At 44.1% G+C, this 12382-nt stretch overlaps 1 protein-coding gene across 6 annotated transcripts in view; it reads right to left on the bottom strand.

The window, feature by feature from the left end:
* Positions 1-12382, bottom strand: part of TRIO (trio Rho guanine nucleotide exchange factor) — a 274403-nt gene that overhangs the window by 222215 nt on the left and 39806 nt on the right. Inside the window, exon 1 of one of the 6 annotated variants that reach the window (XM_053397147.1) lies at positions 10494-10578. The exons of 4 other annotated variants lie outside the window; for them this stretch is intronic. In XM_053397147.1, coding sequence (XP_053253122.1) covers positions 10494-10563 — 70 coding nt within the window. In that variant the 5' untranslated portion in view covers positions 10564-10578. Of the gene's footprint in view, positions 1-2347; positions 2367-10493; positions 10579-12382 lie in introns of those variants that run through there. One more of the 6 variants, XM_053397148.1, reaches the window with a different exon arrangement.

Raw genomic sequence — 12382 nt, forward strand, 5'->3', positions numbered from 1 at the left:
TAAATCCTACTTGACGTGTAACTAAAATTTTGGAGCATCTTAAGGGAATGAAGCAGGTGTCAGATATCCATGTTTGCTCCAACTTCAAAACACAGCAACCAAGATAATTATAAACACTACACTTCATAAATTTGTGAGTTCAAATTCTAACCCCTTTCGGGGACTATAAATGTTTCTTATGTGATCCCCAGCTACATAACTGGCAATCCTTTCCCAATCATCAGGGCTGTGTGCTCTTGACATTCCACACCAAGAAGAGTGCAGTTCTGCAACAATGAATCGTGTGAATTACTACCCTCCTAGTTTTTGTCCTAAGGTAGACAATAACATCTCATTCTCCAATCACTAGAAAGCTTGCTGGCCATGCCGCTCCCTGCTTAAGAAGTTTCACCAAACACTGTCCAAACAATTAAAAACTTATTTCTGTCCTAAGGACCAAAGGAAAACATCCTGTCTTTTTTTGACTAGGGGAGGGTTGAAGCATTGTCAGATTTTTATAAACACCACCCAAAAAGGTGCAGCAATAAAACCACTAACACGTTTGCAAAGCTAAGCAGGGTATGGTTTCAAATTGGATGGGAGACCATGTGCTGAAATTCATGCATTGCAGAGGGTTGGACTAGATGACCCTCAGGGCTCCCTTCCAACTCTATGATTCTAAGTCAGTGTGCCAGCTCTGCTGGAGAAACACCAACTCCCCATATAATGTTTTAGGAAAAACCCACCCTACTGAAAGTGATATTGAGAATGGTTAAGAGCAATTGCAAAACTGAGTAAGAGAAGCACAATCATGTAACTGTGTTAAGGAGCCCTCCACCCCGATTTAAATTGTAAAGAAACCCAATTTGATGCTTGAACTCTTCCCCCAATTTGCTCATTTTGCGCTAGCTCATCTTCCTTCCTATCAGTTTTTTGCTTCCCTCCGCTCCGATTTGGAGAGTTTTGGTTGCTGTGCATTTGTGCACAAAGGTTTGGTGCTAAACTGCAGAACTCCTTTCAAGCCACTCCTGGAAAATTACCACCCCAATATCCCTATCTCAAAAGCACCATCTGAATCCCCATAAAAAATGCATTGGTTTTAAAGAAAAACACATTTTATTGCAAAAAAAATAAATAAAATCCACGATTTTCCTGCAGTGAGCCCATATGTGACATGTTTTCAGATCCCAAGAAAAATGAGGTACACACACAAGAGGAAAAAATGCACTTTTTATGTAGGCAAGTGGTTGCTATGAGCAACCCATCTTTCTTCCCCCGCCTCACCCTAAAGCCGAGGATAAGGGCAGCATCCATTCCCCAGGCAGATGTCCCAAAGATTCCATGTTGACAGTGGCAAGTTGTGAGGACATGGGATAACCCTCGCCTCTCTAATAAGCAAACACAGCCCTGCTAGAATTCAGAGGCAACGCAATGCTGGAGATCATTCAAAACTCCAAAGGGAAAGGGGCAAAAATCTACCTGCCTTTTACGATAGCTCTGAAACCACTCAGGATAATGAAGCAGCACAATGCCACGGGTATCCGTGCAAAATGCAGCAACAGAACATCTACCCACAGTCAGCAGCCCTTGCAGCAGAACGGATTACATCATCGCTTTGCAGAGCTGAGCCAGTGAATACGCTTAAACCAAAAGCACCCAGCCAGATGGAGCTGCTTTGCCTCTTCTGCTCCTGCAGTTATCACCTGCCTCCTCCTACCTTTAGAGCTGGAAAATGTCACAAAATTAAGAGAGAGAGATCCACCTTGCCCTGATCCCCCTCTTTTTACATGGGCTTCCAGATGTCAGAAAGAACTCAGCACACACACAAAAAACACACCTGTTTTTCCCTCTCCCACCCCAAACAAAGCAATCTGATGAAACCTGCTTTTAAAACCTCAAGCAAGAGCCACAGATGGCATTAAACTCACAGCAAAATTGGGACGGCAACCTGATTTCTGGACGAATTCAAAGGGTGGGGTTTTGTAAACGGAGGACAGGAAGGTCACTCCCTTTTCCATTTGTCATTAAAAACAAAAAAAAACAAATTTCCTTCCTAAGGGTGAGGCAACTCCAGTGCACTAAACACTCTTTTCCCCAGATGTGCATTAAAAAAAAACACACACACACACAAACTGGTGGCAACTCCCTTTGTTGCTCAGCCCAGCCGGCTGCTTCACTCACATTGTGCTTTGCCTATTAAGTCAGCGCTCTGTCCAGTGGCGAACACTAGTGACATAAGCCACACTAAGGGAACACCCATTTTTTCCAAGCTCTCGCTGCCTGCCTGAATTCAGCCGGCTGTAGCCAGCTCCCTGCTCAGAGAACACACAAATCAGTCCTCTCATCAGTATAAAAATGCAGCGCTTACCTTTTGTTTAACCATGTGGCTCTTATAAGGTCTGCATGGTCTGTGCTAGTTTCTTAAGATCCACCTCTGCTACGCAAAGCACTGCCTGGAGATGAAATAGTCTGTGTGCATTTTCCTGCGTTATTCACGAGTGAATGCACCACACACACACACACACACACACACAGGCGTTATGAACCATTCCTACTGCAAAACTTTAACACCGTTTTGCCTCTGCTTGTACCGCTTAGGTTATCATCAGCAACCATAAATGTCTGAAGACCTTTGTCTGCTAGGCACTAGGTCAAGAGTTACAGCTATAATAACAGATCGATAGATAGAAATATAGCTCTCTTCTATAAATATGTGAATGACCTGCTCCACAGCAAAGAGAGGGAGGAAAGCCACAGCAGCCCTGACTATAAGTGAGGACAGCCACAACTGTCACCTTTGTAAATTGCTTTGTAATTTATCAGCTCCTAATGGCGTTTGAAATTAGCCAGGCGCTTTTTACACCTGACTATCGGCCACCTGCGACCAAGATGCCCAGGTGCCAGAATGGTACCTGATGTCTCCAGCATCTGGAGGTACATGCCTGGGAATCACTGGATCTTGACTGTTTTCACACACAAGCAACACATCCTGTAGAAGTCTATCAGCTATATTTTATCTGCACGATCAGAATGCATTTCAGGAACCAAAATGCTTCTTCTGCGCAGCCTGAGCGGGAGCAGGGAGCAACATTATAGTTAATTGTTGTAGCTTGTCTTCACTTACCCCCACCCCACCCCACCCCACCGCCCTGCTCACAGTTGTGAAAAATATTCCTACGTTTTGAATGATCTGTGCAGCCATTAAGAGGTAAAGGCAAAGGGACCCCTGACCATTAGGTCCAGTCATGGCCAACTCCGGGGTTGTGGCGCTCATCTCGCTTTATTGACCGAGGGAGCCCATGTACAGCTTCCAGGTCATGTGGCCAGCATGACTAAGCCGCTTTCTGGCAAACCAGAGCAGCGCACGGAAACGCCGTTTACCTTCCCGCTGGAGCGGTACCTATTTATCTACTTGCACTTTGATGTGCTTTCGAACTGCTAGGTGGGCCCGAGCAACGGGAGCTCACCCCGTCGCGGGGATTCGAACCACCAACCTTCTGATCGGCAAGTCCTAGGCTCTGTGGGTTTAACCCACAGCGCCACCCGTGTCCCTTCTATGAGCAAGTAGGAAGGCTCAATTCCTCTGTGCCATGCCACCCGCGTCCTACCATTAGGAGGTAGGAATAGGCTAATATTTGTGTGGACTCTCCCTGGATCAAGTGACTTTTCTTCCTTCAGTTCTCAAAGTTCTTAACCTAGCTCAAGGTTGTCATCGGAGCTAGCCAGATGTTTAACTCTGAATCGATCAGTCCATCCTTTGAAAAATAAGACTTGAAAACAGTCTTGCCCAAAAACAGCAACGAGATATTCCGTATTGGTGACTGTGACCTTGTTTTAAGGAACCATGTGCCCTCTAGCTATACACCTGAGTTTCTAACACTGCTTCCTACTATTCTAATGCTTTGTAACCATATTCCCCTCCCCACCCCTAAGCCTCCCACTGGCAGCTTCCTTCAGATGCAAATGCTAAACCACAGTTCAGCATTACAAGGATGGAGCCTCTATCCCAGGCTCAACCGTTCCCCTCTTCATCTCCTAAACGGGCTTCAGGGAGACCAGAAGCATCTCCTTTAGATTAAGCGCAGTTTGGTGCGCCGCAACCGGTGGGTAATCGTCATGAAAACAAGCCAGTTTCATAAGCATGTCTCCTCTAACAGCAGTTAAGGTGAACCATGGTTTCTCTGGGTTCAGACAAACTGTGGTTAATCAAAAATAGAGGGAGAAACAGCTGAGCTCCTCCTCACAGCAGCATCGGAGAAGAAAAGGGGAACCTGCAAAAGCCAGGGAGGAGGATAGGTTTGTTCCCACAGAAAGTTCACAGTCTGTTGGGGCACTGGATTAACATTTAACAGGAAAAAAGACTGCTGAAGATTTCTCTTGGAAAGGGCAGAAAACTTCTCCTGTGCTTGCTTATTACTCCTATCTGAGAAGAGCATCTTTTCACCTCGCTTTAAGGGGAGAAATCCATCCCATACCACCTGCCACACAAGAACCTGCATAAACTTTTCTTCCTGCTAATCCAGGAACTCTCTCTGGGGCTCAAAAGCACCCTGATACCAAGCCCTAACCAAGCTAATAATCATTGCTATAGTGCCACGGTAACATATTTTTCACTCGTACAGCATTGCTGGAAAAAGCTTCCTTTAATCCTTCCTTTTAGGCAATGCAATCTGATCCCAAACCAAGCCAAAATGTTTGTCACATCCTGAAGGAAAAGGTTGCCTTGTTGGGGAGCCCCATACCCAACAAACTCAAAAGTTTGCCTATATTGGTACATCTTCCAAATGGAATCCATTTAGGACCAATGCAGCAATGAGTAGCGAGACTTATCCACTCGTTTGTGTTTCGATGGGGGACTTTGCTCAGTGGCAGAGCCCTTGAATTAGATGCGGATTCCTGCAACACTGGGGAGTTGGACTAGATGACCCCCAGGGTCCAACTCTTGTTGTTGTTCAGTCGTTTAGTCATGTCCGACTTTTCATGACCCCATGGACCAGAGCACGCCAGGCACTCCTGTCTTCCACTGCCTCCCGCAGTTTGGTCAAACTCATGCTGGTAGCTTCGAGAACACTATCCAACCATCTTGTCCTCTGTTGTCCCCTTCTCCTTGTGCCCTCCATCTTTCCCAACATCAGGGTCTTTTCCAGGGAGTCTTCTCTTCTCATTAGGTGGCCAAAGTATTGGAGCCTCAGCTTCATGATCTGTCCTTCCAGTGAGTACTCAGGGCTGATTTCCTTCAGAATGAATAGGTTTGATCTTCTTGCAGTCCATGGGACTCTCAAAAGTCTCCTCCAACACCATAATTCAAAAATTTTGAATTATGGTTCCAACTCTAGAATTCCATGATTCTATGGTCCCAAGTTCAATCTGCATCTCCAGCTAAAAGGAACTCGGGTAAGAAGGCCGGGAGAGATCCTACAGAGCTGTCGCCAGTCACAGTGGACGGCATTGGCTAAGAAGCACACTGTTTTGACCCCATATGAGGCAGTTTCACACGTTCAAAAAAGATGAAAACTGCCCTTAAGGCCAAAAAGCATTGAGGGGGCCCACAGGAACCTGCTCTATACGAATGGGGATTCAGAACTCAGGTGGGTGATCACCTGCTGAATTTCCAACCACAGGGCTTCATCATCAGTCCTGTTACAACAGCGATAACGGGGCACTCCGATTTCATATGCGGGCCACTTTACTTACTCAAATACAAACACCAATTGCTTCCAACCAGCTACCAAACTTTTCCTATCAACCAGAGCTCTATATAAGCAACTTGCTATTCATGTGAAAACCCAACGACGCAACAAAAGATACTCAAGCATTGACATTTCTGGCGCATGTGCTTTTACATCAGCTCCAGAAAATAAGTTTCATTCCAGAAGATTTGCTTCTGGGGTTTTTTAAAAGATAGTTTTAGTTAGAGCCTGTTGGTTCTGGTGGCTTCTATGTTGTTATTTTAATGGTTTGTTTGTGGACGGTTTGTGTCTGTGTGTTATTTAGATTTTTATTCGTGAGCCACCTTGAGTTTGATTTCTGCATATATAAGAGAGGTATAAGCAAATGGTATCATAAATCTGCACTCATGCCCAAGTTAACCTACCGCTAAAGGAACCAAAAAGATTTACAGCCAAATGGGACATTTTCAGTATAGTAAGTTTCAGGATAGGATAATGCTTTTCTTTTCCAAATTATGAAGAGGTTTAATCATAATAATACCATACTGCATTTGGATTAGGTAAAGGTAAAGGGACCCCTGACCACTGTTGTTGTTGTTGTTGAATCATTTAGTCGTGTCCGACTCTTCGTGACCCCATGGACCAGAGCATGCCAGGCACTCCTGTCTTCCACTGCCTCCCACAGTTTGGTCAAACTCATGCTGGTAGCTTCGAGAACACTGTCCAACCATCTCGTCCTCTGTCGTCCCCTTCTCCTTGTACCCTCCATCTTTCCCAACATCAGGGTCTTTTCCAGCGAGTCTTCTCTTCTCATGAGGTGGCCAAAGTATTGGAGCTTCAGCTTCAGGATCTGTCCTTCTTGTGAGCACTCAGGGCTGATTTCCTTCAGAATGGATAGGTTGGATCTTCTTGCAGTCCATGGGACTCTCAAGAGTCTCCTCCAGCACCATAATTCAAAAGCATCAATTCTTTGGCAATCAGCCTTCTTTACAGTCCAGCTCTCACTTCCATACATCACTACTGGGAAAACCATAGCTTTAACTATACAGACCTTTGTTGGCAAGGTGATGTCTCTGCTTTTTAAGATGCTGACCATTAAGTTGTCATAAATGGATGCAGCCCAAAGCATCTCTCATCCATAATGGAAGCTATCGGCAATTGTACTACAGTGAAAATGGAGACCAGACCTATTATAAGGGGCTATTGTTTCTGTTTTTAAAAAAGACTAGAGTACAACTTTGATCATAAACAATGGAAGCAGATGTCTAATTCCAAAAGTATACAAACACCTGGAAACTGTTGAACCACTGTACTTCTACCCACAAGAAAAAGAGAGTGGATTGTGGACCTAACTCAAAAGAGGTAACAGCTAACATCACCAAGCAACAGGTAAACTGCATGGTGATGCTATAGGACTGTGGCAAGGCAAGAAGTTTTGACAGCTATGCCTGCTCACAATGTGCCACCGGAAGGACTATAGCCAGGCTGAACTGCCAAGTCATAGAGAAAGGAAAACTACCTAGCTACCTAAATGTCCAACAATCGTACAGGAGGAAAAGGAAAGCAACAATCAAGACATTGGGGACATGGTCCAGAACTAAACATAAGCTATGTGTTAATACTACTGCTAACGTCTGGGGCACTGTATACGATGGCTGCTTTAACCTGACCTCTGGCCTTCCTTTTTGTCAATGGAAAAAGACTCACAATAGAAAAGTTAAGGACTCTGTGCTAAGTCACCAAGATCAGATGCCATTAATCCACGACAACACAAAATTGCAGAGGCAATTCACTGTAGCAAAATATGCACGCTACCGTCAAGTGTAATACAGTGGTACCTCGGGTTACAAACACCTTGGGTTACCAACTCTGCTAACCCAGAAGTAGTACCTCAGGTTAAGAACACTTAATCCCAGAATGAGAACAGAAATCGCGCAGCAGCGGGGGCCCCATTAGCGAAAGCGCACCTCAGGTTAAGAACGGTTTCAGGTTAAGAACGGATCTCCGGAACGAATTAAGTTCGTAACCCGAGGTACCACTGTAAATAGTACAAAGAGAAGCAAAATTCACACCTCTTGCCCTCCCAACTTCAGAACAGAAAGGAAGCAGGTTAAATCATCACTCAAAGGACCCCCAAATACACCTTCCATATGAGAGAAAAGAGATGAGCGCTCACTAAAAAGGCCTGGTGGTCCCACTGAACTTCAAATCCCGATGCAAAGTACTAGCCAATGTCCCCAAAGTCATTTGCTGTGTCTGTACAGATGCATACAGCTTCGTAATAGGACTGTAATCACAACACAATGGTAAGCATCATTTAAAACCAACAGGTTGAGATCACCAATATGAGCCTGTGGCTTTGCAGCAATGGGTGGTGCAAACCGAAAGTATAAAGTTCGAAGTACACTTTCCAAAGCAGGATACAACAGTTGCACACACATCACTTAGCAAACTCCTCACCTTCTACCAGGTAAACAAATGCTTGCAAACCGTGCTGCTGGGCTGCACCGATAGTCCACATAAAGAGAAAGCCTTGCACTGTATCAAACAATGGGCAGGGCCTGTAAGCAGCTGCTGCTTGTTAAGCACCTAACAGGAGCAGCTGAATTATCATTAAAACACGTTTGAATCCTCCACCTGAGCTTGCTTTTCAAGCAATCACTTTGGAGACCATCAAGATAGCCCTGAGGTTACTCCAATCATGGTAACATTTGACCACAAGCATGGAAGCATATAGATTGTGTGTTTTTTTTTAATGTTAGAAGTTGCCACCTACAAGTGTGTGGCATATCTTCAAGTTGATTCCTTCTTCTAGACAAGGAAATAGTTTTAATTCCTCCTAACCAGCAGTGGCATGTTTTGTTTTGCTTTTTAGCACACATCTCTGAATATTCGCCATGCTGGTTACAGCTAATGGGAGTTCGAGTCCAACAATGCTTGGCCTAGATACAGATGCATAAAGGAAGCTGGGAAAGGGGGGGGGAGAGAATCTGTCTGAAGATCTATGTTCACTTGAAAATATTTGCATAATGAGACAGTAAAGAAGAGAGGAAAGCTGCTAAAGATCAGTCGATAGGCAGGAACACACGCATGAAAAAGACGAGGACCTGACTGTGAAAGCCGCAGAAATTTCGCACAGCATCTGAGGCCAGTAATATTTAGCGCAGGAATCCCGACTGCAGTTTTTCATGTTATAATATGTATTAAGGCCGGGACTCAAAATGAAAAGATTAAAAAGTAAATCGCATTAATGCAGCCTAGTGGCAAAGTCAATATTTTTATTCAGCATTTTCATCTTCCAAGAGTCTCCTTGGCTGGGAATTTTCCGGCATAAGTGGCCACTCCAACAAAGATCACATCTGTATTACTCTTTCTCAGACCTATGCTTTTAATATCCATAGAAGGTTATCAGATGGCAAAGATGAAGCACGTATCATGCCAACCCCCGAAAAAGCCATTTATAGTCTTGATTACTTCCTAGCTCTTTTCTGCCTGGAATATCAGATTATTAAACCTGTAGCCATTTCCATCACACGACCAGAGTCCCGTTATTATTATTTTTTCAAGAGACTCTACAGTGTTACATCTGGAAACAGAAATGGAAAATGAGGTCACATACCAGGCATTTTCTCGCGTAACTTTCCTTCTCAGATGCCTTTCGAAAGGATCAACAAAAAGGTTACCAGGAAACAGTGTCAAGTAAGAATGCTGCCACCATCTTCTAAAATTAGACACGCATTGACACCTCTTAGGCCAAACCAAATGCCGTCACCGGGCCAGGATTCTCTTTTTTCTACGTTTTTAACAACAAAGCATTGTATGGTCTCTACAGTTACACACACAAATACCCTGCACCAAACTGGAAATGATGTAGGCATTCGTTCATTTGCTCCCCTCCGTTTGTCAACACTTAAATTGGAAACTCATTGGGGTTTTGGCTTGTGGTACTCAACAAAACGACCTGTATGTTGACAGCACTATATTTTTAAAAATGGCTCATCAAAATGAGTTACAGAAAGGTAGCCGTGTTGGTCTGCCATACTCAAAACAAACAAACAAACAAATTTCTTTCCAGTAGCACCTTAAAGACCAACTAAGTTAGTTCTTGGTATGAGCTTTTGTGTGCACTAGTGTATCTGAAGAAGTGTGCATGCACACGAAAGCTCATACCAAGAACTAACTTAGTTGGTCTTTAAGGTGCTACTGGAAAGAAATTTGTTTGTTTGTTTGTTTTTTCATCAAAATGAATCACTGTTCAATTAATAATAAGGTTGTTATAATATACAGAGCATGTTCTATTCAGCATATAGGAATGGACCATTCCTAGTTGGTATATTATAAAATCACCTGCAGAAAATCACCAAGACAATGGATCCTAAGCTGCAGCTGAAGAAATGATGAAACACTAAATACGTTTATGTGTTCAGCAAGCTACATGACTATTAACCAACAAACCAGCCCTCCATTTTCTTTGGCTTCCATTTGGTAAAAAAAAGGAGACACATATTTCTAAGAGAGAGGAAATTATACCAAGCCCTTTAATGCTAATTAGCATTCACACACACACACACACACACACACACAAAGCTAAAAGCAACAGCTGAGTACAGGGCTGAATCTCAAGCATAATCAAAGCAACAACTTTAAAAATCCATATACTTTTAAAATCAATATACTTGCTTATAGACCCTGAAGCTCACTGCTAAAACAAAACGGTCCCCTCTTAAAAAGGGAAGACAAGGGCAGCTTCAGGTTCTAGGAATTCACTGCTTCAATGCAAGCACAAACTAGGTCAGCGCCAAACGTCTGGCTAGCCAAAGCCAATTCTTGCTGAACTTAAATTACCTCCCCTCCTTTCTGTCTTGCTCTCTTCCTGAAACAGCAGATCTTGAAGATACAGTATTTCTTCCACCATGGCTGTGTGTTAGAGATTGGGGTCTTCACGACACCCATAGCCCGGCGCACGGCGTCTGCTTCGACATCTTCCTCCCAGACCCTGTGAGGACGTCAGCTTGCTCAACAGTTGCTTTGACTGGATTTGCTACCAAATAGGCTTTGGCAATGATTGCTTTTAATCCCCTGGTAATACCAAGCTGCAACTGTTCACAGCTAACGAGAGGACATGGCCAGTACTGCTATAGGGAAAGGTCCCAGACCAGGGTAGTGAAAGGGCTGCAAACAAATCTTTGCAGAAAGAGGGGTTGCTGACAGGAGCACTGAATTGCAGGAATTAAGAATGCTAGAAAGAAATTCGCTTAAGTTTAATTTGTGTGCAATGAACTTAAAGAGGGCTATGCATGCAAACATTTTACCCACTGGTTGGTCTGCTGTTAATGCTTTGCCTTAAGCTAAAACTTTCGGTTATCATTAATATTACTGCTTTGGAAAGGAGTGCTGGTCAGGATTTATCTGCCTGCGGCATGCCAACAGTACATGCTTTATTCAGCACTACACAAACACACGCGGTTAGAAACTCAAGACATAAAATCTAATCGCCAAATGGCACCTTAAACCTGGGCTGCAGTCGCCACAATGGCAAGTCTAGACCAGGGGTCAGCGAACTTTTTCAGCAGGCGGCCGGTCCACTGTCCCTCAGACTTTGTGGGGGGCCGGACTATATTTTGGAAAAAATAATGAACGAATTCCTATGCCCCACAAATAACCCAGAGATGCATTTTAAATAAAAGCACACATTCTACTCATGTAAAAACATGCTGATTCCCAGACCATCCGCATGCCAGATTTAGAAGGTGATTGATTGGGCCAGATCCGGCCACAGGGCCTTAGTGTGCCTAAAAAAGGTAAATGTACCCCTCACCATTAGGTCCAGTCGTAACCGACTCTGGGGTTGCGGCGCTCATCTCGCTCTATGGGCCGAGGGAGCCGGCGTTTGTCCGCAGACAGCTTCCGGGTCATGTGGCCAGCATGACTAAGCCGCTTCTGGCGAACCAGAACAGCTCATGGAAACGTCGTTTACCTTCCCACTGGAGCGGTACCTATTTATCTACTTGCACTTTGACGTGTTTTCGAACTGCTAGGTTGGCAGGAGCAGGGACCAAGCAACGGGAGCTCACGCCGTCGCGGGAATTCGAACCGCCAACCTTCTGATCAGCAAGTCCTAGGTTCTGTGGTTTAACCCACAGCGCCACCTGCGTCCCTTAGTGTGCCTACCCATGGTCTAGACACTGTTCCCCTTTCCCTGATATTATCATCATCATCATCATCATCATCATTATTATTATTATTGATTCCATTTTTATACCGCTTTATATTTTAAAGAACAAATCTCAAAGCAGTTTGCAACACATAAAGAAAAAAAAATCAAACAAAACAATCCAGAATAAAACTAATTCAAGGAAAATATTTCAGATCCTTCTCTAAGTGACATTTTGCTTTCCCTAGCCACCAACCTGGCATTCAGAGATCTCCACATAGTCTCAATTGGACCTGCAAATCACACACACACACACACACACACACACACACACACACTACCCACATGCAGTTTCATGTTATGCAAAACAGCTTCCACAAGCTGACGTTAGAGAGATTTACAGTAAATGTAGGAGACTTTGCTATAAGGTACTTGCAGGAAATTGACAGACTCCCCTCCTAGTAAGGCCTGGGCGCCAGGCAGTTGCTAATTTCAGGACAATTTGGATCTTAAGCTACACAATCCTTAAAACGCTACAGAAAACAGGAAGATTCAGACTGGTTGGACCTGTACTATGAAA

This window comes from Podarcis raffonei, chromosome 7 (assembly GCF_027172205.1).
Source record: "Podarcis raffonei isolate rPodRaf1 chromosome 7, rPodRaf1.pri, whole genome shotgun sequence".
Classification (NCBI taxonomy): Eukaryota; Metazoa; Chordata; class Lepidosauria; order Squamata; family Lacertidae; genus Podarcis; species Podarcis raffonei.